This window comes from Pseudochaenichthys georgianus, chromosome 23, assembly GCF_902827115.2.
Source record: "Pseudochaenichthys georgianus chromosome 23, fPseGeo1.2, whole genome shotgun sequence".
Lineage (NCBI taxonomy): Eukaryota > Metazoa > Chordata > Actinopteri > Perciformes > Channichthyidae > Pseudochaenichthys > Pseudochaenichthys georgianus.
The window spans coordinates 7,065,847-7,090,949 of record NC_047525.1 but is presented as its reverse complement, the minus strand read 5'-3'; the positions used below and the strand labels follow the sequence as shown (position 1 = coordinate 7,090,949).

General features: G+C 42.9%; 1 protein-coding gene across 4 annotated transcripts; it reads left to right on the top strand.

The window, feature by feature from the left end:
• The first annotated feature begins 861 nt into the window (after positions 1 to 861).
• Positions 862 to 18,674, top strand: nrf1 (nuclear respiratory factor 1). Of its 4 annotated transcripts, none has more exons than XM_034074839.1 (12): positions 862 to 938; positions 3,973 to 4,099; positions 4,236 to 4,380; positions 4,931 to 5,045; positions 5,431 to 5,557; positions 5,695 to 5,835; positions 10,452 to 10,610; positions 10,823 to 11,047; positions 11,128 to 11,250; positions 11,536 to 11,693; positions 13,947 to 14,068; positions 17,534 to 18,674. In XM_034074839.1, exons 2-12 carry the CDS (start codon positions 4,016 to 4,018, stop codon positions 17,698 to 17,700), a joined length of 1,566 nt encoding a protein of 521 aa, XP_033930730.1. In that variant the 5' UTR covers positions 862 to 938; positions 3,973 to 4,015; the 3' UTR covers positions 17,701 to 18,674. The 4 variants fall into 4 exon arrangements, with proteins under 4 accessions (XP_033930730.1, XP_033930731.1, XP_033930732.1 ...); XM_034074840.2 differs by having other exon boundaries at positions 877 to 949; XM_034074841.1 differs by lacking the exon at positions 862 to 938 and adding an exon at positions 2,048 to 2,130 and having other exon boundaries at positions 11,152 to 11,250.
• The last annotated feature ends 6,429 nt before the right edge of the window (positions 18,675 to 25,103 follow it).

Here is a 25,103-nt window from a genome sequence, read left to right as displayed (position 1 = left end):
TGAAGAAATAAGCTAATTTTTCCATCAAAAATATTAATATAAAAATATTTAGAGTGTTAAAATGCAATACAAATTGGTGTGTCCCATTCAGCCAGTGTAGTTATTTGACCCAGCATTGATTTTGAGTGATTAGGTCACATGACCTGGAAGGTATTGAAGAAATAAGCAAATGTTTCCATCAAAATATTAATATAAAAATATTTAGAGTGTTACAATGCAATAAAAAGAGGTGTGTCCCATTCAGCCAGTGTAGTTCTTTGACCCAACATTGATTTTTAATGAATCGGTCACATGACCTGGAAGGTATTGAAGAAATAGGCTCATTTTTGCATCAAAATATTAATATAAAATATTTCAAGTTTTAAAATGCAATAAAAAGAGATGTGTCCTATGCAGCCAGTGTAGTTCTTTGACCCAACATTGATTTTGAGTGAATCGGTCACATGACCTGGAAGGTATTGAAGAAATAAGCAAATGTTTCCATCAAAATAATAATATAAAATATTTAGAGTGTTAATATGCAACAAAAAGAGGTGTGTCCTATTCAGCCAGTGTAGTTATTTGACCCAGCACTGATTTTTGAGTCATTAGGTCACATGACCTGGAAGGTATTGAAGAAATAAGCTAATATTTCCATCAAAAATAATAATACAACTTATTTAAAGTATTACAATGTAATAAAAAGAGGTTTGTTCAACAAATGCATGCTCTAGCGTGGATTTGCTTCACATTTACTCGATCGGGAAGCTGTCGATTTATTAAAAAGAAAAAATGTCTTGTGTAATTGAAAATTCATTTGTTGATGGTCCCTAAGTGAACGCCTCGTTTCGCGTAGAAGATCTCCCCGTCGTAATACAGCCAGCAGCAGGGGAAACTGACGCTGCTGGAGGGTCCGCGAATGTCCGTCGAGTATCCAACCTAAAACTAAATGCACCGCGGTCAGTATTGAGTATGTATAAATCAATCGCTTTGGATAAAAGCGTCAAACAAGTGACATATAATAATAATATCTCTAGTAAATGTGTCCTAGTACATTGCTTGTTTGAATAATGTTTTAAACGGAAATTCTACATAGAAATTAGCACCGTGTGCCTGAATGACAGGTGTTGCTGATTGGAATACATTTGTTTCGGTTGAGATACATTAACTTCATATTGGTGACTATTTCCAAAATTAACATGAGTCTATCTTAACAGCAACGCTACATGACAGCGTGAACTGTCTGTTTTTGTGTATGTGTTTATAATATAAACTGTATATCTTTAAAAGAAGATAACTTTACCTCACACGGTATGTTTGAGCTCTCATCCATGGTTGAGGGGCCAGCTTCGGCAGAAAGGGGCGTGGTTTGACAGGTCTTGTGTGGCGTTCAAGCACTATCGTACATATTATTCACAATCAATGGTGTAAAAATGACCGATATGGATTTAATAGCAAGGCACGAATCTTTATAATCGGAAAAAGCACATGTGTGATTGCCTAGGTTTCTTAATATGAAGAGTAACTCATAGGAACATGGAAACTTTGTAAGCAATTGTTTACAATGTGATATATTACAGCCTCTGTAGCCTACTATTTTTCATTTTTATGTTGTAATCATAGACTGTATATATAAAGGTTGTAATGCATTATGTAAAAATATGTCTTTGTGTTAGGGATGTATTAAAGACAACACAATACTTTCCTTATCTTATGTTGATGCTGCTTTTGTATTTTAAATATCTGTAATTCACAACAGAATGGTTTCATACTTTCTCTAGAGATTTGCAACTTTGTGTTAAAAATACAAGGTCATCAAAACACGGTTTATATTTCTCATGCAAGTTCTCCGGCAATTCTGGTAGAAGTCGTAAGTAGTCATAAGAAAATCGGCACAATGTGTTATTTTTGATAAAACCAAATGCATGAACAAAAACCTCCTAGAAAGCTGCTTTATGCCGTTATTTTTACTAAAAGCGCTCCGAAATGCACGTCTGACTGTATGCATTGTGAATGTATAAAATAGCAGCTCGGGAGGGCACCTGAAGGCACCATCAGTGCAGTGCTGTTTCCTGCTGACTCCCCTCTGTCGTCCATTACAGTTCGGTACCATCTGTACGCGCAGGCCCGAAGTAGCGCAGCCGCTCTGAGGTTAGTGCCCTACCGCGCAATCTCCATCTATTTCTGCCCCGGCGCAGCCGCACCATCAACCCGGCAGCGTTGGGGCGAAAGATGCAGATTGTTTAGATGTTTACTACAGCAGACTTATGACACAGATATGGCTTTTGTGCGGAATCATTTTGTAGGCGCGTATCGACAAGAAGCTGAGAAAGAGTAGAATAGAGACGTAGGCCGCTGGGCCTGCTTAGCGCTGTGTTTTGTTTCATATTGCGCGGGTTTACTGCTAGCTGCTGCTGCGTTACCAATGTTTATCTGTTACCTTTCACTGCACACTGAATTCATCCGTGATCAGTGTGCGAACATCGGGAGATTGTCGATGTTAACGATTATTGCTAATGTCCATTCAGATGACCGATGCTACATCGCCAAATGGTTAGCTAGCTAGCTTATTAGCCAAATGTAGACACAGCTAGCTTAGCTCTGTTTGGCTGTCGATGTGAAGCAAGCCGGCTAACATGAGAGCACTGTAACGCATGATCAGTTACAATGTCTATTTAATACAGTTAGTCATGAGTAGTTACTATGTGATAGGGATTTTACTTTATTACCGGCCTTAGATATGGTTAAACGCCAATGTTATTGTTGAGTCGTGCATCATCCCATTGATTCACACAGTCCATGTTGATGTTACAGATGATACTGCATGCCCATAAACCTGTCTGGCTGCTGCAAATGCCATCTTTTCCCTCCTTATGCTTATTAACTTTGCATTTGTGTGTAACAACTCCCGTCGAAGAATACTCAAGACAAAGCAATGGTGTATTATACAGAACTGTTTAAATAAATATCATATACCTTTATATCAGCTTCCCACTATGAATCAAGTATACAGGCTATCCCCAGTAAACTGAACCTGTGGACATTTCTCTCAAAAGCCTGTCTACATTGACCATGTATGGATTAAGTCATACATTTCTAAGTGTGAAGAATAATATTATATGTATACATTTAGTGAAACCCTATTGTATGAGTGTTGTTTAGCCCCATATTGGCAGACATACAGTTTTTTCCATTCCACACACAGATGCTCTTCAACACTTTATATTCTGAATGACTTCCTGCTCTTATATTAAACAATCAGTTATTCCCTTTGAATCTGAATTTAAACTGTAAATGTCTAAGAGTGCTAAGTATGATCTATTAACGAGTATCATGTGTGTAATGCCCATTATTCTCTTGTAAACCCTTATTTAATATATTATACATATTAAATTAATACATTATAAGACATTATTTTCACACATTGATCACAGTGGATTCCTGATGGAAGTATTGATGCCGTATGAAGCCCTCTAGTGGCAGAGCAGCAGTCAGTGCACCACACACTTTACACACGTTCAGAGCTGTAATAAGGAGACTGATGAGTATTGTGCACTGATGTCTTTGAACAGACTATGAACATACATTCTGTGCACACATGCATTACATTGCTTGAGTTTATTTTCATGGACTTGCATTTATGATGCACTTATTTATTCAAAATGCATGCAGTGTCTTGACAGATGCAAGTACCATGCAATAGTTGGGATTCATTTGTATGATCTTTGAATATTTTGGTCATTAGCTATTAATTTGTTGTGATGAGAATAATTGAGTTATATGATATGATTTTAAGCATACTTGCATATGGTAGCAATATATATTTGAGGAAAGCTGGTACTACATGTTTTCATTTTGTATGTGCAATACTATGCATCAGAAGTTCTCTGATATTAATGAATAAAGGGAAATTACTCAGGCATCTTGTACAGTAGGGGTAAAACACTCTGTCCTCATCTTATGCTGCTCTTTCCTCTCTCTCTCTCTCCTCAGTCATTGTACCGTGGATACAGCCGTGTACACCAGGTGGCCCATAATGGACGAAAACGTCGTTCACCAGACAGAACACATGACCACCATCGAGGCTGGTGCCGTCAGCCAACAGATCCAGCAGGTTCAGGTAATTTATTTCTGCCCATAGGTGGATTTAATTATTCGCATATCAGCAGAATGGCTAATGGCAAACAGGAAGCCCCATTATTCTAAAGAGTCAAAAATCTAATTTAACCCATTGGTTCTTGGATCATTGTGTACAGGTACATGTGACCACGTATACCGAAGCGTCCATGATGAGCGCTGACGAAGACTCAACGTCCTCACCAGATGATGATCCTTATGATGACACGGACATCCTGAACTCGGCGGGCACTGATGAGATCACTGCGCACCTGGCTGCAGCAGGTATGTCTACACTGGGCTATAGAGAGAAGTAGAGCGTCTGGGGCCTCCAAATGAGTGAGAGTGGGATTAACTTGATAAGAAACATCCATCAACACTTCCCAACGGAAGTCTGAAAGACAAGTAGATGTTGCAATCTTGCATGTTGGATTTTCCTTATCCAAGAGTCACATTTATAGTGCCTGAGTTTGGTGTAATGCTTTTAAATGAACAGCAGGGGGTGCCAGTGGGCTGTTTTGTGGAGGCTGTTCCACTATAAGGCCTCCTGATAATGCTTTATTTGATTTTCCCTTGTAGATTTTAAGGGCCCAAATGATGCCATTGGGCCACCATGGCAACTCGGCTCAATTTAAAATCTAGCCTACTTTTGAAAAGGAATAGCAAATCAAATGTGTTAAATCAAAAAGAAGAAGATTTGAACGTGTACATTCAAGATGAAGATGATAAGCTCAAGAGAGTATTAAACAGAATTCAAGAACTCTACAGATTCTAGTTCCTTGTGATTTCTAGCCTTTATTTGTACTTACAGTCCAACTTTCTCTTTCTCTCTCAGGGCCAGTAGGCATGGCGGCTGCTGCTGCCGTGGCAACTGGGAAGAAAAGAAAGAGGCCTCATGTCTTTGAATCTAACCCCTCCATCCGCAAGAGGCAGCAGACCCGTCTGCTCAGGTGAGCCTGAACACCAGGAAACATGTCCTAGTACTGCACTCTGTATTATCCATCAACAGTTACCATAACTAAGAAGTATTTTACATTACATGTGATTTGGCTCTTCATAGTGTGTATTTGATCGTCTACTGATTTATATCTTTCACTGTCAATATGTATATATTTTTCGGTTTTCTTTTCTTTTTTTGATATCTTTATATATATATATATTTTTCTACACTTTTGTAGATGTGCAATGCCTTGTTTTATCATACCCACATTGGGATCAATAAAGTCAATCTTAACTTGAAGTCACTTTCAGCCCCTGGGATCAGTGTTTCGAGTCGCTGTTGTGCTTCAGGGCTTGTATTGTGAACCGGAGGTAAAGCATGGTGTGTGTTTACAGGAAACTCAGAGCCACCCTGGATGAGTACACCACCAGAGTGGGCCAGCAGGCCATAGTGCTGTGTATCTCGCCCTCTAAACCCAACCCTGTGTACAAGGTGTTCGGGGCTGCTCCTCTGGAGAATGTGGTGAGTGTTAGCTTCAGCTATTCACTATGAATTCTATTCTGTTCGATGTTTATCAGTCTGTTCACTTCCTGATGATTTAACCACCACCGAGCAAATACTTCTGGTACCAAACTGATCCACTGTGGTTTGTCCTCCAGGTGAGGAAGTATAAGGGCATGATATTGGAGGATCTGGAGAACGCTCTGGCTGAACACGCCCCCCCTGGAGGAGATCTGGCCTCAGAGCTACCCCCCCTCACGATCGATGGTATCCCTGTCTCTGTGGACAAGATGACCCAGGTCAGGCTCAATACCGTCTGTGCTTGTACTGAACTTTGTTTATTTAGGATCAACCTCTTGAGATGAACCATGTTGTTATGGGGGGGGTCCTAACATCTAGTACAAACAGCAAGACAGTCAAAACACAAAAACAAAATGACAAAACCAGATCAAGTCACAAAAAAGACAACAGACAAGACTAATACAATCACAACACAAAAAATAGAAATGAAACATTTGAACATAATAATCTATAGAGCAGTGTGAGAAAAAGTTTTTAGAGAGTACTTGTCCATGGACAAGTGAGTTTGGAAATGTACTTGTCCGAATACATTTTTCACTTGTCCAGAATGGACAAAAATTGGGGCCACTGGAATCTTCTTCTTCGTCATCGTATTTTTTACATTTTCCCACGGTTTTTACGACACCGCTAACGTAAGTGAGAAGTGAGATTTTACTGCATCACACATAGGGTTGGGTATCGTTTGGATTTTAACGATTGCGGTTCTGCTTTTCGATTCTGGTTATTTTCGGTTCTCGGTTCCGGTTCTTTGAGAGGGTAAATCAGTCCCATGACAAACTGGGAGAAAAATATATTTATGAAAACATTAAGTCACATCTGTATTCCTATTTACAAATCACTTCATACTGTTTAATTTCTTACGGTTATTGAATACAATTATATAAAAATAATCTCTGCATTGTTTAGTTAGTTCCAAGTGGTGCAGTTTGAGAATGTACAAAGACTCCAGCTCATTCAACACTCTGCAGCTAGACTACTAACGAATACCAAAAGGAGGGAACACGTTAGTCCTGTCTTAGCTACTCTACACTGGCTTCCTGTAACTTTTAGAATTGATTTGAAGGTGCTTCTCCTCATATACAAAGCTCTAAATGGACAAGGACCCAGCTACATTGCTGACTCTCTAATGAACTACACACCTGCCAGAACACTGCGATCATCAGATGCAGGTCCATTAGAGGTCACCAGAAAGAGTCCTAAGAAGATCGGTGATGCAGCCTTTGTAAACTACGCCCCAAAACTGTGGAACATGTTACCCAACAATATTAGGGAAGCCAATACATTAGGCATTTTTAAAAGGCAGCTTAAAACCTATCTCTTTACCAAAGCATTTTACTGATTTTACAATATTATACTGCACTTATTCTCTGTGATTGACATTGCACTATTTCTCTATGTTTTATTCCCCATGTTTTTATTTTTAATTATTTTATCCCACTTTATGCTTTGCTCTTGCTGCTTGTTTTACACAGATGTTATGTCTTATTTTTTACTGATGTAAAGCACTTTGAACTGCAATCCCCTGTATGAAAGGTGCTATACAAATAAAGTTATTATTATTATTATTATTATTATATTTATAGCCTATAGGCCTAGAGCTTTTCTACAACTCAAAGACACTTGCACGCTTACACATGTCCTGCAATACACATGCTGCAGCTGCCCAGCTACTCACTGTTTGTAAAAGTTAATAAATAGTATAAATAGCATTACAATAATGTACTTTCTATACCCTGCTTTATAAACAATACTGACATCCCTGTGCTCCTCCGAGCCTGGGGGTCCGGGGATGTGAGGACAGCGCGAGGACACAGACAGGGAGGCTGCTTCACTTCATAAAGGAAATGGCGGTCAATATTAACAACACAGGAGCTAAAACGCTTAATAACCTTCATTACGTGTTAGAGAAAGAACACAAGAAAGTTTGACAAAGATGAGGCTGTTAAACAGGCAGCGGATGCGCTGTGTGTAGAAAGAGAGAGAGAGAGAGACGCTGAGCGGCACCGAGCAGCGATCAGCTGATACGGAGCATAGAGAGAGCTGCGGTCCGCGGGGCTCGGCCTCGCCTCCTGTCCTCACAACTCTTATTAATCCCGCTACCGGACAATTGTTATTTGTTCCTACTCGGAACAGAGTTTTGCTTCCCAGCCCTGCCACTGTGCTACACTTCCCACCCCGTCCCCGTCTAACTGTACAGAAAGCGGCGAGATGCATTTCCTTATGAATCGACAAGCAGAACCGAAACTAACACTTCTAAACGAACAATGTCGGACACGTACAATTTGCGAATGAGTTCTGCCTTTTGTAAACTGAATGTATCAATAATTTGTCAATAAATCGGGGCGAAAAACGTCACTTGTCCGCCGGACAAGTCAATTGAAAGATCTACTTGTCCGATATTGTAAATAACACGTCCCGGACGGTGGGACGTGTACTTTTTCGCACACTGATAGAGTGTACAATTCACCTCAAAATAAGAAGACGAAGCATTTTAAAACATTTGAATGGAAGTGAAGTATCGTACATCTTATCTATTCTGGTCTGAAAGGAGAGTGGACGGTCCCAGCAGAGGGCAGCGTCTGGCAACAAGTCCCATTCTCACATTGTGTCTTATGTCTGAAGTTTAGCCAGGTACTGCATGTATCAAGGTCACCTGCCTTTTGTCAGCTGTTTCTGGATGTCCATCAGCATCACTTAATGAACGTTCTTTTAAATACTTTAATTTAACTTTACGGTGAAGAGGACTTGTAACTCAGTCAGACTGTATTCTTGATGCGTAGGTACTTTCCGCATCTGAAAACAAGCCAAGCCTCCTCCCTTTGCTAGACAGACTGCGGTACCAGTGGGGGGGGGGGGGGTGCAGGGCAGACTGCACTTAGAGGCCTTTCACTGCAACATTTGCACCATCCTCTCTGAGGGGACCTGGCTTGTTTACTCCTCCGTCCCAGTGCTGCCGACGCATTCTCTGGATCATCGTCAGAGCAGCCAGCATGACAGGGCCCAAAGAGACGGTCCTCGACCCTGGGAGGACGGTAGCCAATCCGAGGGGCGGATGTGTCCTCGGGGGGCGGGTGTTAGTTGGCGCTTGTTTTTCTGGAGGTTGTCGGATGAGATTATCATGAGTAACCTGTTGCCTCACTCAGGTGGAAGGGTGAGGGTGTTGTGGAGACAGGATGTTGTCCCGTCAAAATGTACCTTGGAAATAGCAAGTTTTCAAATGAAAACATAAAAGACAGGGCTCATTGTTCACTATGCAGACGTCTGAAGGAGGTCTTACAAAGCTGAAGAAATCCCAAGTGAGGTGTAGTGATGCAAGGCCGGTATATGAAGCATCTGCAGCAGGTGATCCCGGTCCAGCCTGAGCCCATAATTACCCCCCAGCCTCGTTAGGGACAGGGACCCGGCGACATAGGCTCCTTCCTAAATGCTGATTGGACAATTGCTTGGTGGATTAGGATTGGGGGGGGGGCGGGGTGGTGGGTGCGAGCATAACACGCCACTTAACTCACGAGCCACTGTAATTAGGCCATCTGGCCCGGCACGCATGCATCACATACATCCACACACGGATAAGCCACAGGTGGAAAACGCAAGCGTCTTTTTGCCACTAAATCCGTCTTTCTGGGGTTAATCCAAGTTCCTCTGTCAGGTGTAAAGTGCCGTCTGAAGTAAAGCCCCTGGAGCGGATGCGTGTTTTTCTAAAGCTGGCGTGCTTAAGTATTGTCCATCCGTTTTCTATCAGGATCCACTTTGCCGTATCTTCCTTTACAAAAGGTTTGTGATTATCAGTTGGAATACGTGGTCTAGGGGGGGGGGGGGGGGGGGATTTATTTCTCTGTGTAACCACATTTTGCCCGTGATGTCAGGCAGGCAGACGCTGCAGTGCCTCATTGTGCGATATAATCCCCTGGTGATGCATATTACCAGGACACTGAGGACACTAAACCCCCCAGCCTGTCGGTGAGGGCAGGCGTGTTCTAGAAACGGTGAAGCTGTGGCATGTCGCTCACTGCCACACATGTAGCACGTCTGCTGGGTGATCAATAGCCAACCAATCAGATGTCCCCACTCACACATGGCAGTCTCCTGGAGCCTTCTGTGCAGTGTTGCTGACAGAGCAGTCAGAACAGGGAGAGTAGATCTGACACAATACATAATGGCCACATTTTTTATAGGAAGTTCTTGACTCTCAAATAAATAATCTCTTAAATCCAACAGCAAGTAACTAGTTCTAACCGCCTGCTTTAAAGCATGGCAATATATTGGACTCAGTAATACAGTCAATCTTTAATAATAAAATAATAACTTGAGTCTACAGTTCCATAAAGTAGTATAAGTGATCCAATCCAATCCAACTTTATTTAGCACTTAAAACCTCCAGACCAAAGTGCTGTACAGAGAGATACATCAAATATAAAATCACACAGCTCATAAAAATATAAACAGCCATATAGTAAAAACAATAGACCACAAAAGAAATCTAATGTTTTTGACATTGATTTGTCTACAAATATTGACCAGCGTGTCCTTGTTAGAACCTGAGTGTGCTGGAGCCTTAGCTTGGACAGGTTGACTGCTGGACCCCCCCCCTCAGCGTCTCACCAGGCTGGAGCCACAGCCATAGATTGGTCTGTTAGCAAACATGATCGCATTGTTCTCCTTTTAGAAAAGCTGTTTCTATTTGCAGGCGTTGGCCACCTCAGCAGCAGCTTCCCGATCAATACTCACCTCCTGCTTCCTGCTCAAGGGCGCGTGAGCCTGGGAGAGACACTGCGGCTCTCCACTTTGGAGTTCTGCTCTGCGTCGTCTCATGTCTCTGCGCTTCTCTCCTCAGGCCCAGCTGCGAGCGTTCATCCCCGAGATGCTGAAGTACTCGACGGGCCGGGGGAAGCCTGGCTGGGGGAAGGAGAGCTGCAAACCACTGTGGTGGCCGGAGGACATCCCATGGGCCAACGTCCGCAGTGACGTCCGCACCGAGGAGCAGAAACAGAGGGTGAGAGAAATGTTCAAGTTATGGCGTCATACATTATCAGTCTTTGCAGGGAGATGCTGCAGCCCGTTGGTAACTATGGGTAACAAGCGGATTCCAAGAGATGCAACATGATTTTTTGTAGTCGAGTTGCCTGACCAACTGCAATCTATAATGTCTGTCGTCCTTTATGCAGACGGTAGAATAATTTGCCATGTTATCATGCATTTCCCAAGGTGTCCTGGACGCAGGCGCTGCGGACCATCGTGAAGAACTGCTACAAGCAGCACGGCCGGGAAGATCTGTTGTACGCTTTTGAAGATCATGTGATCACGACGACCACCACCACCCAGCACCACCACCACCACCACCTGACCAACGCCAGCATCGCTCACCTGGTTCCCTCGCAGACCGTGGTACAGACCGTCAACAACCCCGACGGGACAGTGTCGCTCATCCAGGTAGATTTGACTTCCTCTCTTTGTCGTGAAAGTTCTTCATTTTTTTTTTTGTTTCTCCAAATCACATTCAGTAATTGAAGTTCTTGTGTGCACCACTATCTCAGGTCGGCACGGGGCACACAGTGGCCACCCTGGCAGACGCCTCGGAGTTGCCCGGGGTGACGGTGGCGCAGGTCAACTACGCCACAGTGACTGACGGAGAGGTAGCAACCACTAGAGCATCGCATGTTCAACACTTGTCCTGCACAGCAGTATGACACGTTGTGATCAGTACGACACACAGACTGCAGAACCAATGGTCAAACCAACCACTCTCTTATTTCATTGTCTTATGCATGAGTCATGGAAGCAAACATTTAGAGCTGTCCGTTCAGAACCACAGCATCTAAGCCAGCCAGAGGATATCATTGGTCGTTTTCACGTTATCGTTTTCTTCTCTCTAGATACTTATTTGCTTTGTGTTCTTTTTATATATTGTCCCTTTTCAGGTGGACCAGAACTGGGCCACCCTCCAGGGTGGTGAAATGACGATTCAGACCACTCAGTCCTCAGAGGCCACGCAGGCAGTCGCTTCTCTGGCAGAAGCTGCAATCGCCGCCAGCCACGAAATGCAGTCCGGAGCCACCGTCACTATGTCTATGAACAGGTGAGGGTGGGGGAGAGAAGAAGTTATTTTACAAGACGACGGGAACAAGGCTTTTAGAGTCACCACTCATAAGATGGTGGATGTTAGGTGGCTTGTACTTTGTTGGGCCTGAAAGATTTCTTTTAGATATAGACCAGAGAACCATAATTACATTGGAGTGATTGAAGTTTAAAAGATTGGAAATGAACCTGTATCTGGTGATCAGCTGTCACTGACACAGTGCTGCAGGAGTACAGGTGGTGGTGGAGCCAGCAGAGCAAACAGACTGAGAGTGTGTCCACGGTCAGGGCCGTCGCCTGGAGAGGAACCACCTGCCGTAGTAGTTCAGCTTCCAATGGCTCTCAGCACATTCATTCAATGAACTCCTCCCCTTTTATTTGTGCCAACGACCTAATCGAATTTCCTTTACAAAACAAAGTTGGTGCCGTTGGAAATGAAACGACGCATAGCATTTCAAACTTGTTTCCAGGAACTACCCGTCATCGCAGTGTAGCTTCTAATGAACGAGCCTGTTGGATTATTAAGGCCCTTTGCTGATTCATTAAATCAACGGCTACCCTTTTGCATTACATGTAGGTGGTGCAGTTTGAAATAGGATTACAGATAAAATAGCTATTCAAACTTGTGTTTTATTTAATAAGGTATACTAACGTACAGCACCTATAGATTGTCCCGATTTCAGCTGTGGGGGTGTTGTTGTTTCTGTAATGTTTTCCTGAGGGAAATCAGCCACTCGATTGTATTCAGGTGGGAACAGGATCTTAAGTCATGTCCCAGGGAGGGCCAGTCGCCTGCAGTGTCTGATTACAACGCAGAACAGAGCAGGGTGGACGTGTGCTCATCTATCAAATAAGATGGGGGGTCTTTGGCTGCGGCCGACACCTGTAGCTTCTTCCTCATCCTCATTTTTGATATTCATGATCCTACAAATATTAAAGATCTTTATCTGGCTTTGATTTAAACATGTTGGCTGGTTCTCCCCTGCAGTGGTGTCGAGGCATTAATGTGTAAGGGTTTGTCCCCGTGGGGCTTGTTACCTGCCTCCACCTGAGTCCCCCCCCCCCCCACCTCTGCTGTTTACCTGTGCAGAGCATCTCTGGAACATGTTGTCTCTGCTTCCTAGCTCCACGGGGACTTAAGATCCTCGTTCTCCCACTGTCTCTTTTTTGCCGTGTGACCAAAATTGGCACCACCGTGAGTTCCAACATGCATGGGCCATGCTCAGCTTCACATCGCCCCTCTGCGGCAGGAACTCCACGGGCTCGCCGTCCCTCAACACGTTCATTTCTAAATCACCGTCCTCACTCGGAAAGCCTTCCATAACCAGGCCCCCTGCCGCCTCACCAACCTGCCCCATACACACTCCTTCCTGCACCCTCCACTCCTCAGACGCCAGCCTTATTATAGACCTAACGAGTGAAGCGTCTTATTGCCATGCTTTGACTCTTTTAACTGCCTTTGTGTCAGAACAACAACCTATAGAAATGTTTCCCACTCAACAGAAAAGGACACACTGTGAAAAAGGCTCAGCATGTAAGGCTGTTTGAGAAGCCTTTTTTCTACCAATGTAGCATGACTCCACTCCCACACTCTTCTGAGCCAGTGTGAGTGCATCATTAATGCGTCTCTGCTCGGCTCCGCCTCCTCTTGTCTTATCTCAGCTCTGTCTCAGATGTGATTATAGACCAAGCCGTGAACTCTTCCAATAGGCTGCTGGTAAATCCACTGCGTAGATCTGGTTCATAAAACTGCTTTGTGAGACCCGCGGCACCTGGCCCCTCTTGGAGAACAGATTCTCCATAAGGCCAGACGAGAAAAGCCTCTTACAGCTCATGCACTCCTACCTCTTCACCCCACATCTCTGTGGTAACCCCTTGTGAGCAGACTGCGTGTGTACGTTGTGTCCGACAGCGACAGAACATCTATCCTGCGTGTGTCATTTCATTCCAAATTGTATGCACAGTAAAAAGATGCCCGTGTTTTTACATGTTCACAGTATCTGGTGTGTGTGTGTGTGTGTGTGTGTGTGTGTGTGTGTGTGTGTGTGTGTGTGTGTGTGTGTGTGTGTGTGTGTGTGTGTGTGTGTGTGTGTGTGTGTGTGTGTGTGTGTGTGTGTGTGTGTGTGTGTGTGTGTGTGTGTGTGTGTGTGTGTGTGTGTGTGTGTGTGTGTGTGTGTGTGTGTGTGTGTGTGTGTGTGTGTGTGTGTGTGTGTGTGTGTGTGTGTGTGTGTGTGTGTGTGTGTGTGTGTTGCAGCGAGGCAGCAGCCCATGCTGTAGCGACGCTGGCAGAGGCCACTCTGCAGGGCGGGGGGCAGATTGTCCTGGCAGAGACAGCAGCTGCTGTTGGGGCCCTGGCGGGGGTCCAAGATGCCACAGGTATACGACATGTTCATCAATAGCGTTAGGATCAACATGCAAAAGGCCTCTTGAATGACACAAATGATATAGTTATCATATAAAGTATATATTTGAAATGTCTATAGCACTAATTATAGCTTAGGTGACACTGGTGGAGTGTTTACATCACCAAGCGTCTTTGGGCACCAGGAAAAGCGCTGTATAAATACCATGGATCCTTATTAGTGTCCTTACTCTCACACACTATCTGTTCTTAATAGCAACTTCAGCTACTCAAATCCTAATGCTCTCTTTAATCCACAACTATTTCAATAATAGTAGACACTGAATATTTAACTTTTTTAGTGCGCAGTAAATTCAGATTTCTTGAGTCATCGGTCATCTTTCTTTTTTGCGTCTCACATTGCGACACATTTAAGGGATTTTAAACTTAGAGTAAAATACACATGCCATCAACTCAGTTGTTCACATGTGTACTAATTGGTACATTAGCTGTGTTCCCCAGCCAATGGCATGTCTAATGAGCCTCTCCAAGTGTAATCTCCCGCAGTAGCACTGCAGCCTCTGAGCTGCTGCACTTTAATCTACCATGTGCTGATGTGACAGATGGCGTGGGGTTTTTTGTGTGTCTTCCCTTCTTTTAATGGTACGTTAGATGCAGGAGCCCATGGTTAGCTTCCTCACAGGCACACTGCATCCTTTGCTGTGGCGATGCATTGCTACTGGGACTGGACCAGTGTGTCCTCACATCCTCATGGATAGCATTAACAGCCTTTTGGATGTCCGCCCGTACCCTGGGGGGAATGTAAAGCTACAGCTGGTCACTGATTAACACCAGGGGACACGCTGCTAATCGGATCACTCACTAAAGGTAGTCTGGAAGTGTCAGTAGCATATTTGACACAAATACATACAAAGGACACTCAGCATGAATACAAACGTTATAATTAGATGTCAATTGCTGGCTAAATGACCAGTGTGATTTAAAAGCTGTTTAAAATGGTATCTCTCATTTTAACACAAATGTAACAATAACTGCTGGAGCCAAAATAATGAAAATCTTTTTTGTGTGCCAATTAATGCTTTGAAGCATGCTCATTTCAAATCAATGCAGGGATGCAACACATGATTTATTACACTTCAGTTTGTAATGCTAATCTCCAGCAAATATAACAGACAAAAGATTTAGTACACACGTCTCATCAATCCGTCAATCTTTGTTCTCTTTCACCATTTATTCTAATCGGTACCATCCGACAGGAGGATAAACACACACACACACACACACTTACACAAGGTACACTAGGGGGCCGATCCACTCCACTATCAGTCCATTGACTTATCATTGGGCCAGCTGGCAGCACACAAACACAAAGACTATTCAAAGCAGACAGCCCTTCTGAAACATGGCGCAGAATGCGAACGTATTACATTACAATTAGCAGATGCTTTTATCCAAAGTTATATGTTCAATAAACCATTAAGACTCAAACAACGAAAACAGTGCGGACATATTCACTTCAAATAAGCAAGACCATTGTGCGTGCTGGTGCGTAAGTTATACTCTTAGGGTTTTTTATTTGCCAAGGTACAATCGCATAAACGATATATTTGTATGCACTGCTGTAGATCCAAGTGATTTAGTTTATGTCCTGAGCCTTTGTGGCACTAATTGCTCCCTGGACCATAAGGAGTCGTTTTGCTGCTCCGGCTCTCCACCAGCTAATGGAGCTGCCGGAGCCAGTCCTTCTCCTCACTATTGACCTTAGCTAATCACTGGAGTGCTGCCCAGGAGTGGAGAGTCTGTTTGAAGTGCAGCAGCCAGACATCTGATTGGCTTGTGTGTTCACCCTCCGCTCACACAGGCAGAAACACACACTAATACATGCACACACACCACCCTTAATGTCGGAGTGACAGTGTTGGAGTGGCCCGATGAGGCCCTTCACTCCGTCACTGTGCGGGCCCCGTATGTCACCGTGCCAGGCCCCCTCCCCTAAGCCCCCCCTCCACAATCACAGCCAGCACAATCACCTGCATCAGCAGATCTTAACCCTGTCGCAAATCACCAGCGAGTGGGCTTAGCGAGGGCCCGCATTAGAGGACCGATAACTAGAAAGCTAGCCTAACAAAAGGTGCGTGATTTTATTTTGGGACACTTGAAGGACGGCTAATAATCAAATCAACGTTTATTTATATAGCCCTCCATCACAAAAAACATTTGTCTCAGTGGGCTTTACAGATCAACAAACATACATGACGGTGTAAAATATAATTCAATTCACAAGAAAATGGTCAAAGTAATGATAGAACGTAAAATATGAATAAAACGAGATAAAATAAAAACAAAAAGACAGTCAAAATAAAATACCATAACATGTAGGACTCAAAGGACAAACGAAGGTTCATCTTAACCCAGCTCTAACTTTAGGCTTTATTAAAAATGTACGTATTCAACCCACAAACAGGAAGTTGGTTCCAGAGAAAGGGCGCTTGGTAGCCGAATGCTCTGACCAAAAGACCTGCACTCATCATATATTTACCTTGACAGGGTTGATGTGTGTTTGGTGCATTCAGTGTCTGAGCTCACAGTAAACGGAGCGGACATTAGCCTCTGCCACCCCTCACACTGACCTTCCTGCCTCCCTGTGACACTGTGACAGCTTGCAGGGTGGGGCGAGACCCACGTGATGCAGCAGTAATCCCTACAGGCACACACACACACACACACACACACACAGCTGGGCCTGGTGGAAGCTCAAGAACGTTCAATCGGACCATTGTTCAGAAATGCAACATGGCTGCCTCCTGTCACAGACTACTGCCTGGACAGAGTTAAACTGTAGTGGCAAGATTACAACAAGTTAGCATAAGGCTGCAACAATTTCATTTCTTTATTAATGAATCTGTTTATTACTTTATTTTATGATTTGATCAGTCTTTAAAATGTCACAGTTAGGGATGTGTGCCCGCTTCAAGAGCCCAGCGTGGGGTGGTCTCATCCAACTTATTACCAACTCAAAATCCTAACCTTTGAACATCTTGAAGCAGCAAGTGCTATTCAACATTAACTGATAAAGGACTGAAATGCTCAATTATTTATAATAGAATATAAATAATAGTTATAGTAGAAACGAGCAAATCTTCACATTTGACTTTGACGCCCAATTGCTGTCTGGTAAATCTAATAAACCTAAAAGGTCTCTGAGAGAGGCTGCTGCTATCGTCTAACTCTGAAGTGAAATGGATTCTTCATCGGCCCTTGCTGCACCCTTTCATCAAGATTCTTTACTGCTTACAGACAAAAATCAAACATTGAGTTGTTCCGTGTGACTAAAAAATGATTAGTTCTTTAATCCCTTATTCCAGCTGCTGGGATAAAACAGATGTTGATCCCTGCTCGCATGCCATCCCACCGGCAGGTTAACAGTGCTGCTGTGAGTCTAAACCCTAACATCTGTGCCCCCCCCCCCCCCCCCCCAGGTATGGTCCAGATCCCGATCCCGGTCAGCATGTACCAGACGGTAGTGACCAGCCTCGCCCATGGCAACCGGGCCGTGCAAGTCGCCATGGCGCCCGTCACCACGCGCATCGATAACACGGTGACGCTCGACGGTCAGGCCGTGGAGGTCGTGACCTTGGAACAGTGACAATGATGAACCTGGAAAGAGTAGGAGCGGCCGATCGGCATTCCGTGCTGATTGGCTCATCCTACTGATTTCCAGCTATGATGCTGTGTACAATGTCAAATATATTTTTTAATGTACATCTGCAGGGGAAGTGAGGTATCAATGTGTTTACTATGTAAAGATATTGCTTTTGTGGTGTATTGTTTCTCCCATTCGGCTTCATGTTTTGTTTTTTTTGATCTGTGATGTTGAGTATTTAGTATTTATTTCTTCACAATTAACCTTTACTTAAAACAATGATGAACCAAAAAGCCCGGGAGCAAAGCCACCACCGAACCACCCACAGTGTGTTCACACTGTTCTCCATCTACATGTCGTCTTGGTACTTGACCGTTTGGATTTTAGGATGCATTTACACTTCAGTGCCATAGAGTTCACTCCTGTTTCCAAATCCTCGATCATATTCTCAATTCTTCTTCAAAGCTTCGGATCAGCGTCTGAACTCATGGACATTTCTCCCATTAGAAGATGAAATATTATGTTGAAATACCATATTGTGTGCTTTTCCCTGTGCTGTTGTACTGTAGTCCCCGCACATGCCAACATTTGTGAAGACTCAGGATTTCCATCAGTGTTTTGTACTGCTGGACTGCGAAGCTGACTTCCTGGAGCAGCCATTTTGTCGACCAAATCCATTTATCCACAGTGCATGGAGAGGGGTTGATGTTATTTTTTTAACATGGACTTGTATATCACTTAGGATTTGGTGTTCTGCATCACTTTGTAAATCACAGGAAGCTGGCCACACTTTGACACTGGCAACAGTATCTGTGTTGCAAATATGAATAAGGGTTTTCTTTTTTAAACGGCAAAAAAGTGCTCTACACGAATCGACTCGGTTTGGTTCAGCTGTAACAGTCTCACCACTATTTAAAAATAAATAATAAAAATAAAGTGTAATAAAATGGCTGCTGTTCACCCTTCAGTCAGATTCACTCATGATTATTAGTAATGTTCATCCAAACGATAAAAGTGTAAATGAAATGCTTAAATATGTATTGTTTCTCACATTTAATCAAATTGCTTTGTTCAATTATTTTAATATGCTCGTCTCACTGTAAATATGTAAATAGGCAGTTGCATTAAGGACAGAAATGCAGGATGCTTTTTTGAAACCAAATGAAGTTTGAATGCGTAGTATCAAGCAGGGTGGACCTGGGTGTTTTTTAGGAGCTGAGCACCGAGCGAAAACAGCAAATATTGCATTGACATTTGGGGGATATAGTGTTGGCTGAGTGTGATTGGTTTAGATTGCATTTTGTCTAGTCATCAAACTGTATTTAAAGCGATGACCTTGGCCCTGCTCTTCCCTACTTATTTATTCATAGTTATTTATGAGCGACTAAAAGGCCTTAGGCCTATTACAGCCGTATCCTATTGATATGGATTGATTGATACCTCATGACATTTCTCTGCATTTTGTCCCGTGGTGATAGAGTTGCTACAAAGCCCGATACCTTCCACACTCTTTCTACAGCGCCCCCCCTGTCGTGACAGACAGGGCCATGATTACATCATAAGCTGCTGAACCTCCTCTGATTTAAAGCCTGGGATTTGCTAGCCGGGCCCTTCTGTTGCAGAGAGAAGCGTTCAGGCCTTAATCTACCAGGCTCTCCCTCCAGATTAATGCTGAAGCAGGTTGCATTTACACAGATGAAAAGGTCCTTTTGATTCTTTCTTGTTGTTTTATTCTTTTTGCTGACTGTTTTATATTGGAGCAAGAGAGAACTCTGCATCATGTTTGAATCAGCAGACTCATTGGAGAATAAAAAGACCTTATTATCGTGTTTAATAAAAAAAAAAAGATCTAGTATAACAAAAATGTAGTACCATAGTATGTTGGAACATTTGAAGAAAGTGCAGTAAAACATACGAAGGGCTGGGCCCCTCTACAGGTGAGGTATACTGCCTCAATAGTTCAGTTATAAGTCAGCAAAATCAATCAAATGTAGGTTAATGATGCTTGATACTTGAATATGCTTTAAGAAGAAGGCAGCCAACATGTTGCAGCTCATCTTAAAACAGAAGCTTCAGAATGCTTATAATAAGGGGAAATATGAAGGGTATGTTTGAAGCTTGTTATGGAAATAAATTATAGAATTTTTTTATCAACTCAGATTTGTTAGAACATGTTTTCAACTTTAATTGACTGAATTTATTTGAAAATGGTTCTTATTAACACATGAATACTACTGTCTAATAAATGTTTACATATATATTTAAGAACTACAATATTGAGTGATATTGAAAATAATCATTGTAAAGTATCGAGAAAATGTATAAAAAGGTCCTAGCATGTCAAACCATAATGAGAAATGGTCTGGTATGTTGAAAAAAGTCATAATACTATACTTATATACAATAAATACTACTTTGAAGTTTTCTAACGTTATTTTTGACATATTATTTTCGAAATGTAATATTACACAATTACTTATTTCAAATTTCTTTACGAAAATGACTTTCTCAACAAACTATACTATGATGATTTTTATGACATAGCTTCTATGATTTTTTTCAAATGTTTCGACACTTTACTATATCTGCTTTTCTAATTTTTTTACAATTTTCATAATGCTATACTATGATGTTTTTCTTAAAATGTTCAACATAATACAAAATAAATCATGGTCCAAAATATTTTTGAAAAATGTATAGTAAGTCAAAAAATTGGAAAAGAAGTATACCATAATATGTAGAACATTTTATTAAAAACATTTATAGTATAGTATGGTGAAAAATGTGACAATAAGTCATAATATATGTCGAAGAATTTAAAAAAGGTTTATGATATAGTATGTTGGAAATGTACTGAACAAGGTTATTGTTCTATATGTGAAATTGTTTGAAAGAAGCAATAGTTTATTATGTGGAAAATATCACGAAAACGTCAGGCCCACATCCAGGCATCATACTCCTCTCTAACAGAGCCTGGGCTGCACTGCCTGTTGTCAAGGTTACATCACCGTGCACAGCGCAGTGCATTCTTCAAATCATCACATCCGTCCGACTCGCTTTGAACCTGATTGGATGATATTAAAGTCATCCAATCAGCGGCCGCAGTGTGAGTGCTGCGTCCTGGGGGGAATGTGTTCAGTGATGGAGGATCACTGGGCAGAGGGAGGGCAGGTCCATTGATCCTCAGCCGGGGGGGCAGCCTGAGACCAGGGCTCCGGTGGTCGGCTCCACAGAGGTCTCTGCAGGGTGAGGGGGTTGGTCATTCCTGTTGCCTGGAGTCGTGCAGGCAGACTCTAGGGCAGGGCTTTAATCTCCACTAATCGTTTCTTAATACATGCATCCCAGGCCCTACACACTCCCACATGCACACACTCGCACATGCACACACACTTCCACATGCACACACTTGCACATGCACACACACTTCCAAATGCACACGTTTGTACAAACTGCTGGCAGCATGGGGCCGCACTTGCTCTAACAAGATATAATCTCCCACCCCTCGTCTGGGCACAGTGCTGGGTCCCAACTTCAAAAAGCATCCTCCTCATTCAAAGGAATGAAATGGTTGATTTTTGTGAAAAGAGACGTGTGGGGGTGGGTTTGTTGGTTGGTTTGTTTGTTTGTTTGTTTTGCAAGGAGGAGTGGGGATATACAATTATTTAATGACAACCATTTTTCATCAACTTGTTGTTCTTTAAGTAATGTATTTATCTTTTTTTCCTTCATATTCTTTTAAGTATGTTCATTTTTTGGTAATATTTTATTTACTTATTTTTGAGAGAAAGGGAATATTTGGTTCCATGTCGAAATTGTGAATTCAATGTAATTGAACCCCTTCTCTTTCAGTAAAAATACAATTATATAATAAAGAGACTTGGAGTATATAACGCAGAAAACTCTAAATAAATGGTTGATCAGAGAAGAATATTTATATATCTGTCACTGCATAACTCTTCACCAAATCCCATCTTCTGTTGACCCACGTCTGACCCACTGGCCTGACAGAATCAGTGGACATTCAAAAGAACTAACATTACTTTCTATAAAAAAAGACCAATAATGATAGCACAAACTTTGGCCTATAGCAGGCTCATCCCTGAGCATCAGCAGACATGTTGCTGAGGAAGCACTCTCCTCCATAATGGAGTCTGGTGGTCTAATAATGGCATCCTCCCCTTTCAAACTCACACCTTTGCCCACCTCCTGCCCAGACAGTAAGAACTCTGATAATCTCATTTCACTAATGCTCTGCAGCCTGCATGAGAACACAGATGAAGCACTGTCTCAGCCGGACTCTCCCCACCCAGGAAACTCTGTGTGTGTGTGTGTGTGTGTGTGTGTGTGTGTGTGTGTGTGTGTGTGTGTGTGTGTGTGTGTGTGTGTGTGTGTGTGTGTGTGTGTGTGTGTGTGTGTGTGTGTGTGTGTGTGTGTGTGTGTGTGTGTGTGTGTGTGTGTGTGTGTGTGTGTGTGTGTGTGTGCGTGTGCGTGTGCGTGTGCGAGAGAGAGAGATGGAGAAAGGGGCCAGGGGGCTGTGGGATAGAGGGGAACTGAAAAATGCGGCGTAACCTGAGCTGCTCGGCCCATCTGGAGAAGGCCAGCATTGACAAGGGTTATCCCACAATGCACTTTGCTGCAGAGAAGATCGTTAGAGGGAGTCTGACACGGGTCGTTCTTTATAATAGTTTATTTGCATCACAGACAGAGGAAATTGTATGATAAAAAAACAATACATGATTTAACAGATACAATCACATATACACAACAAATCTGGCATTATGAGACTCAAGCTCAGAAGGTGTGGTCACATGTAGACACATGTTATATGTGCATGTATGTTCTGTAACATGAGACACAACCACAGTTTATCAGTTGTAGTGAATAACAGATCTTTTAGGGTGTGTATCACCACCAGCTCAGCATTTACCCACTCCGTCTGTTTTATTCTCCAAAGGTAGAAGGTCTGATGTCTACGTACACAAATATAGCTCGCCTGCAGGCAAACTGGTGACAATACAAATCATATTAGCTCAAGCTGAAGTGTAGGCGATAAAGCAGGATTTATGCACAGGCAGATAAAGAGGTTGTAATCCCCAGATCCCCCTGTCACCTACATTAGCAGACCCTGACCCAGATATATGGAGCTCAGTATGTAGCAGCTTTTCCAGCAAACCAAACCGGCCTCTGAGAAAGACTCCCTGGCTCTCCACCCTGACTCCTTTTGGAGGGGAGGAGGGATAAGAGTCGCATTGAAAGAGAAGGTAAGATGACACCACGCGGTTTGCCAATTATGCCACGGAGCTAAGAGAGGACCCCTCGATGGCTGAAGCTCTCTATGTGAAGCCACACAGCGAGACCCCTCTGCTGCCCTCACTCTAACTCTGCAGCAGACCGCTGTTGAACAGAAGAAACCATTGTCATAGAACATTATCGGCAGGAAAGAAGTACAACTCATTGATTGCTTTCTATAAATGCATGTAGGAATGCAAATGATATTATCTTCATTAATGATGACTGTTTTGTTCAAATCGAGTGATGAGTCAGATTGGTTATTTGTCCATCCGACGGTCCAAACCCAAAGACATTGGAAATTGCTCATATTTGATAACCTGCAAACTGCAAAGGTTGCTCACGTTTGCTTGGTCATTTCATTACTCAATAATTAAACTAGTTGGCGAAACGTTTTCTATGGATGAATTGATTGAGTACTTATTTCAGCATGAAAAACGTAAAAGCTAACATAGTGTTATACCTTGGTTTGGGTTATAATATAAACTAGAAGTATTGTCTGAGGAAGAGGTGGACACACAACCTTTGGGATGTTATAAAATACTTTTTAACATTGACTGCATTCTTGTGTCAATTAATACTCAAACTGACTTCGGACTCCAGGTCTAATTTTCTTTCTTGATTTTAGTTTACTACCCTCCAGAACCTTTTTATTTTAATAAAACATTACAAACAGTGACCCTACAAATCAGAGTTACGCAGAATTGAGGAAATATGAGGCAAATATCCACATTTACAAAGCTTGAAAACGACCTCTATACATGTCCACATACTGTATCTCCATGTTCTGCCTTATGCATCTGCTTATTTGTTAGTTCAGAAGACTATAGGCCTGAATGCTATACGGCCCTTTAGAGAGACTGGAGCTCTGAGGCCGGGGTGTGGAGGGGGGAACAGAGTCTCACCCCACCCTTCATCACCATCAGCCACTCACTCACTCTCTGCCTTCACGTCCTGAAGGTGTTTCTCCACTCGGTACAGGAAGGCTGGTTCTGTCTCTTCATGTGTTTTCAGCTGGTGGACGCTCTCAGGTAGTAGTTGGCAAGTCTAGAACCACCGGATCCATCTACCTCACCAGTGTGAGTTCTACCATTGCCAAACACCACCAGAGAGCCGCTGGGCCGCTTCAAACCCGACAGGGATCCTCGGGAGGTGGAGAGATTCAGATCGATACAAGAAGCAGCAAATATGAGGTGGCCTGAATCTGAATTGCTTGGCAAGAGGAGTTTAATAAAATGATGGACAGGAACATGGAGAAATCTCAGGTTATCTTGTCCAGATAATGTTGACTTAAATTAAAACTAATTTCTCATAACTGTATTAGGTCAACTTTAAAGCAATAATATTAAGTTGAAACTAATATCTTTCATTTACACTTAATAGTATTGCTTTCAACTAACCTAGTAACCTAATCTGTTGATTAATACATTTAATTAAAGTCAACGTTTCAGTTTTTGTTCAAAAAAAATCTAGTTCCACATCCATTGGCCATGAAGACTGAAGACAGTGAGCTGAATTCAGAGGTTGATCACATGTACATGTCCTGACACAGAGAAGATTACAGTCCACGGTTACGCAAAAGCCGATGGAAGTCTGTCTCGTCCTATATTGGCACTACACATGATTGCTCAAAGTATATATACAGAAGCAAAAATGTGCTAGTGCCAAAATGGGCAAAGAAGAGAAGTGGCTGCCTCCAGCTGTTGTTGCAGAGGCACATCAGGACAGAGACGTCGAAGCACCCAGAGAGATGTGCGCAGCTCATGCACCCGCACCAGAGGCATTACATCACACACCCCCGCCCACAGGAGACAGAGACAGTAAGCCGCGATGGACGGGCTTCATCAAGTGGTTCTTTCTCTGCTCTGTTTATGGCCCTATGGTAATTCACTGATAGTGAGCGCTCACAGTGAATTCTACCAGTGCCATACACAGAACAGGAGTCATTATCAGCCAAACACCCAGCGGAGGAGAGTCAGCGCCGGGAAGCAAAGCTATGCAAAACTGACCAGAGACCCTCACCAAGGAGAACAGCCTGAAGGGAGGAGGTGAGGGAAGGAGGGATCTGAGGAGCATTCACAGCCTTCAAGCTGTCCACAGTGATGCTGTGACGCAGA

Excerpts from the sequence above, each read along its gene's own strand:
- nrf1 (XM_034074839.1), top strand. The coding sequence starts at position 4,016 with ATGGACGAAAACGTCGTTCACCAGACAGAACACATGACCACCATCGAG. Across the intron at positions 11,251-11,535 it reads CCACAGTGACTGACGGAGAG|GTGGACCAGAACTGGGCCAC; the intron begins GTAGCAACCACT and ends GTCCCTTTTCAG. Across the intron at positions 11,694-13,946 it reads GTCACTATGTCTATGAACAG|CGAGGCAGCAGCCCATGCTG; the intron begins GTGAGGGTGGGG and ends TGTGTGTTGCAG.